The 6,418-nt window shown below is 32.3% G+C and overlaps 1 protein-coding gene across 1 annotated transcript; it reads left to right on the top strand.

Moving 5' to 3' along the window:
- The first annotated feature begins 649 nt into the window (after positions 1-649).
- On the top strand, positions 650-6,168 carry LOC109816855 (Prefoldin chaperone subunit family protein). The gene is made up of 11 exons (XM_020382005.3): positions 650-940; positions 1,045-1,104; positions 1,192-1,359; positions 2,595-2,661; positions 4,030-4,238; positions 4,346-4,447; positions 4,557-4,590; positions 4,705-4,811; positions 5,531-5,572; positions 5,663-5,740; positions 5,862-6,168. Exons 1-11 carry the CDS (start codon positions 734-736, stop codon positions 5,916-5,918), a joined length of 1,131 nt encoding a protein of 376 aa, XP_020237594.1. The 5' UTR covers positions 650-733; the 3' UTR covers positions 5,919-6,168.
- The last annotated feature ends 250 nt before the right edge of the window (positions 6,169-6,418 follow it).

Raw genomic sequence — 6,418 nt, 5'->3', positions numbered from 1 at the left:
TATGATTAGTCATAATAAAATGATAAAATAATTTAATCAAAATGCGTATAGAAAAATAAAAGAAATTGTCAATTATTAATAGTAAAAATTATAGATAGATATATTTATCTTAAGTAATTATTATAATATTACAATAAGTATCTATTACTAAGAACAGTAACAATATGTGACAGAATCGTATATAAGATAAATATGTTTCTATAAATTGTGATGCCGAAATACACGCATAAAATAATAAATAAAAGGGATAGACTCTTTTAGTATTTACTTTTAGAAAATTAATTATATTCCTATTTTATATTCTAATTTCAATTTACTAATACATATGTTAAAGATGAAATAAAAAAATACATAAACAACTTTTTTTATTGGAAAAAAATTGCTCATCTATTTAAAAATATTTTTTTTTTTGTTTTTCATGAAAGATATTTTTCTTATTAATATATGATAAAGAATCTACTATAAAACTAATTAAACTAACTTCATTTAATAAACTTACTTTACTTAATAACACATGTCTTACATTAATAATTTTTAAAAAAAATTAAATTTTTTTAAAATTTAAATTTATTTATTTATATAATTTATTATAAATTTTAATTATATACAATAAATCCACATGAATTGCATAAGTTAAAATACCCTGATTCTTATTTTCTAACGGGACAATCAGTGATCAACGAAGAAGAAGAAGAAGAAGAAGAAAGAGAGAGAGAGAGAGAAAGGAGGGAAAATGGAAGAATCAACGAAGAAAGGGACTGTCACCTCACTCGCCTCCCTCTTCCCAGTAGAGGAGGCGCAGAAGGCGTCCAAGCGCGTGGAAGACGCCATTGCCGACGCACAAAACGAGCTTCACCGCGTACGAGGTTTCGTCACCGACAACAACAACCTCGTCAACCTCGTCCACAAGCTCCCCGAACAACTCTCCCACCACATCATGGTAACAAATATCACAAACTATTACTTCTTCTATAGTCCACCTTTTCAGTTCACCACAAAGTGTTGTAAACCTCAATTTTATAAGACTCGGTTATGGATTCTTAGGTTCCGTTTGGGAAAGCAGCGTTCTTCCCCGGTCGTTTGATTCACACCAACGAGTTCCTGGTGCGCGTTTTCTTCACTTTGATTCTTCGATTGAGTGTGGCGCGTTTTTTCTGTGGCTGGAGGTTTTGTTTTGTTTTTGGTTGTTAGGTTCTTTTGGGAGAAGGGTACTATGCAGAGAGGACGTCGAAGCAAACCGTTGAGATTTTGCAACGAAGAGGGAAGTCCTTGGATTCGCAGGTTAATTCTCTCGAAGCCAATATCAAGGACCTTCAAGCAGAGCTATCGTTTTTCAATGCCACGGCTTCTCAAGTTGCGGTGAGGCTTCACTTCTTGTTTGTTTGTAATTTCTCAATACATAGTTAATTACTTATCGGAGAAGAAAGTAAAAGGGTAAAATAAATGAACTTTTGTTAGTTAAGTAAAATTAGCTTATGTAGAAGTTGCTTGTGGAGAAGTTAAATGGGAGGGCTTTTATAAATTTATTTTACCTTGGGAGAAACTCAATTCATTATACTTATTTTCTTATCCCATAAGTGCTTATTGAAAAGTTTATCTAAATATGGCTCACTCTAACCACTTTTTGATCAGCTTGAATTTGATTCGTGTAGAGACAATTTTGACGTTGGCATATGTATTTTGTTTTGAAAATGGTATGTTATGAATTTGTGGATCAATGTTTTAGATATCATGGCCGAGAGGTTTCTGGTTCATGTTTAATGGGTTAAATTTTTGTTGAACTGATTAATGTTCAAACTAGGAACATAACGGATTCAGGGTTTGACTGGTTCTAATGTGTGGTTTGGTTTGGTTTTACAAACATTATTGTACATTCATTGTTCTTTTTTTACTTTCTAAGGGTTGTTGGGGGTATGTGGTTGTTAAATGGCTTCATGCAAAAAAGGGGGTTGTGCTCTAATGTGTATTGGTTTTTAGTTTTCAAGTGTTTTCTTAACTAACCCTGGTTTCCTGTGTGTAGAAATAGGTTTAATATCCGATATACTGATTACTATTTACTAGGTTCATTAGTTATTATATAATTACCAGGTTCATTTCTATTTGCTAGACTTGTTATCATTCATTACTGTACATGTTAATTGTACCTTACTATAGAGACGCAATATAAATGTGATATCATACTAAGTTCAGCATTTTTTATTGAACCATTCATCCAAATTAGGATGTTTTCCTCTATCTTCATATTATCAAGAGCCTAGTATGTTTTCTTTTTCAAATTTTTGCTTCTGCGTATTTCTCTCTCCTCCACGGTGGTGATATTGTCATTACTGGTTTTGTTGATGGTGGCATAGGTCAACCAAAACTATCTATTTCACAATTTTAAGAGAAAAAATCTGGGTTGTCTTGCATACTTTCTTGGTATTGAAGTATTGTAGTCCTTTGATCGTATTGGTAGGTGTCGCTATTTGTGTAGGAAAATATGTTTTTGATATTTTAGAAGTAATTGTTATGTCAAATTGCAGACTTATAGGAACTCCTATGGATTTGAAGTTTGTATAGATTATTAATTGCTCTTGTGGCTTAATTTGGCATAGGAGGGTCTTGTGGAGATAACAGAAGATTATAAGGAGGAAGACTCTAACGAAGGGGAATCTAAACCAGGCATGTTCTTGCCTTCTATTGTTTTCCTTCCAAGATTTAATATTGATATAAGATGATAGTCAAAGTTCATTACTTTATTATAAATGGAAGCTGGTAGAGAGTAGAATGGAAAGACTAAAGAGTAATGATACACGTACAATAATTCATAAAATAATTTGTACAACATTAATTTTTGTTTCTATCTCTCTTCATCATTAATAAATGTAATAAATGATGTAATGGAGACAGATAGACACAAAAATTGATGTAGAATTTGTGGTACAAGTATCATTTCCCAAGACTAAATAAGTTGATGTCTTTTGTTTCCAAAGAGGGGTCCAGACCATTTAGATTATTCAAATAGCAGTAATTGTCATCCTCTGGCAAATTTAATCTGACTTGTGCTTCACTTTGATTTTTTTTTTTTTAATTCTACTATGATTTGTTGGCATTAGCATTTATGATTAATTATTTTGACGTGTCTGCAAATATTTTGGTAGATTTGCATGAAAGATTTGAAATTTTTTTATCTTTTTATTTTAAACACTAAATTTTTGTTTTCTATTTTTCTCCAAGCTATCATATGTTTATTCAAGTAATTTTTATATTTCAAATCAGTTGTACAACAAAACATGAACTACCAAATGGAACTCATGAGCAGTAATACATGTGGATACGCAACTGTATATAACTATGGTTTGTATGTCAAAAGACACCCATTTATAACTATGTTTTGTATGTGGATAGACAACCATTTATAACTATTTTTAGTATAGTAGTGTTGGTATAATTTTATGCTTTTTTCCTAAGTTGAAAAACATTTTTTTCTTTGAATAGTTTTCATTGACTTCTAATTGCCCTTTTCCTTTTGATTTCATTGCATTGGTGAAAGAAAAGAAAATGAAAAAATAACAAATCATTGAATTGTTTGATTCATATTGATGATATGTAATTGCATTGAGCCATCAATTCATTGTATCGTTATGGGCTGATTCACTGGTCATTGAAAAACCAGCAAATTCATGCATAGCAGCTGGATGTCTAAAGTAGAGTCAATGTGATTGTACAGTTTGACTTTGTAAATCTGTTATTTTCTCTTCAATTAGGTTAGGTATATTATTTATGATAGTTTAGCTAATTTATTGGAAAAATATTGGCTTGTATTAAACAATATTTGCATGAGAATTCTCCAGCAGGGTACAAGATTTTGTCCAAACTTTGTGAGCTTGACAGCTACTGCTGTGTATGTTTTTTACATGGTGTCTCTTTTGTTCAAAATTTAGTTCATATTTTAGTGTAGAACTATGCACCAACCAATGACCATACTTGTAAATTTGTTGGCAATTTTGAAATAATGATTGAATGAAATGTTAATATCCTTTTTCTCAGGTCCACTGCAGCAAGATGCTCCTAATTTGGGAAATGCTACAGATAATGATGAGGATTATGCTCGTATGATGGCAATAATGGATGAACTTGAGAAAGAAGAGCTTGCTGCAGAAAGTGGCAATCACAGTGATCAAAATGATGAAAGTACTGCTGATTTTGATGAGATATCATACAGAGGGCATATTGATAACAATCTCCAAAGTTCAAAAGTAATATCTTGATTATTTTGTTGAATTCTGGTAATCTTGTTTAGGGGCTATATGAGTACAATGGATTGTGATATCTTATAAATCATTTTCTATGACTGCTTAAACAGGATTTTCAGCAAAGTGCGCTACTGGACCAGACTAATGATGAAGTTATAGCAACTGAGTTTCCTAAAAAACACATTCATAGAGATGTAACTGATCAGTTGAATGTAAGATATTATCTGCCTGTGTCATAGTTCAGCATTAAATTTGTTTAGTATGCTATGTAACTCGACATCTGAAGAAGCATGCTTTTGCATTCTAATTTTCAAAATGCAGTTTAGTAACCTGGCAGTGCAATCTAGGGTCAGAGGTTAGTCCTCAATAGCTTGCATCTCATTTTCTTTGTGTTTGCACATTTTGTAGTTCTGTCTGCTGTTTAACATCCATACTGAATTTAATTTTTCCAATGGGTCTGAACTAGCAGAGGGGGAAAGTTTTGCAGAGTTTGTAGAATCCACTGATCCTACTGAAAAGATTCCTGTTCTTTCTAAAGAAAAGGCTGTTCGAGCTACTACTGCATCAAAAACTGAGGTATTCTGTTCTTGTGATGAAATTCCCATCATAATTCTCTGCTTGTTGTGTAGTGGTTTATACCGCTTTGGAACCAAATGGAAATACTGCCTTGCTTTGCTTTGAGATAACCGACTAATGTCTGTTTTCTAGTTGGAAGTAACATGCAGCTTTAATATTTCAGTTTTTCAGTTTGTCTTTAACCATATTGAGGTTACATTGTTCTCCTCTCTCTTAAATAATACATAATAGTGTGCCTCTTGGTATCCCTAAATTCCATGCTTCTGTGCTTCCTTATGAGCCTGCTCCACAAGGTTATCAACAGTATCACCATTTCCATTTGTCAAAGGTTGGGCATCTGATATCAGGAGAAAGTGACATAAAGCCTACAAATATGCAACAAGTCACCATTTGTTTATGAACCATAGCGTAGCTCTGAAGGAATCAAGGGTGTAATCTGATTGGAGGATGCTTAGATGTCCAGTTAAAAGATTTAAATAAGCTAGAGTTAGGAACTAATGAAAACTGAAATTTTGATATTTGAAATTTAGTAAACATGTTAAGACTTAAGAGTAAGGTTGTACGGAAACAAGGAAGTATGAGTGCTTTCAGCGTTACACTTAAGTAGTGATTTAAATGTTTCAAAGAACTAGAAAGAAAACTATTTAGGTGCTTTCGTCTTGCAGCATGTTGATTTCAGGAGAATTGGTCCTTGACTTGTACAATTATTTCCTTTTCAGGTTCGACACCAAACTCCACAACCATCATTTGACAGTCGCAAGGTGTGTTCACACTTCATAATTTTTATCCTCAGTCTTAATGCTCTGCAACAAGCAACAGCAGATAGTTTTCTCTAATAATATTTTCTGCAGGCTTTTACAGGCTCTATTATAGAGCATACTGATAATTTACAAAAAGCTTCAAGAAACCAAAGTTCAGCTTCATCACAGGTATTTACTGATATATTTTGCCCATAAATAAAAAGATTTTATAAACATGGTTTTTGTACATGTTGCTTTGCTGTTTCATCATTGACTTAAATCTTGCTAATCTCAATTTTGACCTTCACAGGGTTCCAGTTCTCAATCTTCAAAACCAGTCTCCAGATTCAAAATCCAGAGAAGATAGTTACAAGATGAGAAGGTTGGAATCTTTTTGTATTTGGTGATCTAATGGTGTAGCATCCATGATTCTAGGATGTGCTGGTTGAGATCGGAAGTGGAAAGAGTAAAAGTAGGATAAACCGTTATGAGTAACGAAAAATTTAGGACATGTTTGATTCTCCTCATTTTTTTTAATTTATTTTTGTTTTAAAAATTGTTTTCAAAACAATTTCACACTACTCACTAATCAAATTTTCATCCAGTTTTCTTTTAAATTATTTCCAAAACAAGCATTTTAAAAAATAAGAAAAAAATAGTAAAGAGGCTTTTTCATCCTTTTTCTTCAAGTGCTTTGTTTAAGTGCTTAGGGGACAAACTTTTAGGAAACAGAAATGTGCTCAGGTTATAAACACTTCAAAATGTACTTGAGGGATAAACAAATGTTAGCAAACAGATAACTGTTTTTTGAATTAACGTCCTTTCCTGGTAGAAGAAAGAAATGGAAGAAATGAAAATAGAATTTAA

Source organism: Cajanus cajan, chromosome 8, assembly GCF_000230855.2.
Source record: "Cajanus cajan strain Asha chromosome 8, NIPB_CcT2T_4, whole genome shotgun sequence".
Lineage (NCBI taxonomy): Eukaryota > Viridiplantae > Streptophyta > Magnoliopsida > Fabales > Fabaceae > Cajanus > Cajanus cajan.
This window is presented reverse-complemented; position numbering and strand designations above follow the sequence as displayed.

Bases quoted from the DNA above. Each gene is read 5' to 3' on its own strand.
- LOC109816855 (XM_020382005.3), top strand. From the start codon at position 734: ATGGAAGAATCAACGAAGAAAGGGACTGTCACCTCACTCGCCTCCCTC. The intron at 941-1,044 runs GTAACAAATATC...ATGGATTCTTAG, and splicing joins AACTCTCCCACCACATCATG to GTTCCGTTTGGGAAAGCAGC. The intron at 1,105-1,191 runs GTGCGCGTTTTC...TTTGGTTGTTAG, and splicing joins TTCACACCAACGAGTTCCTG to GTTCTTTTGGGAGAAGGGTA.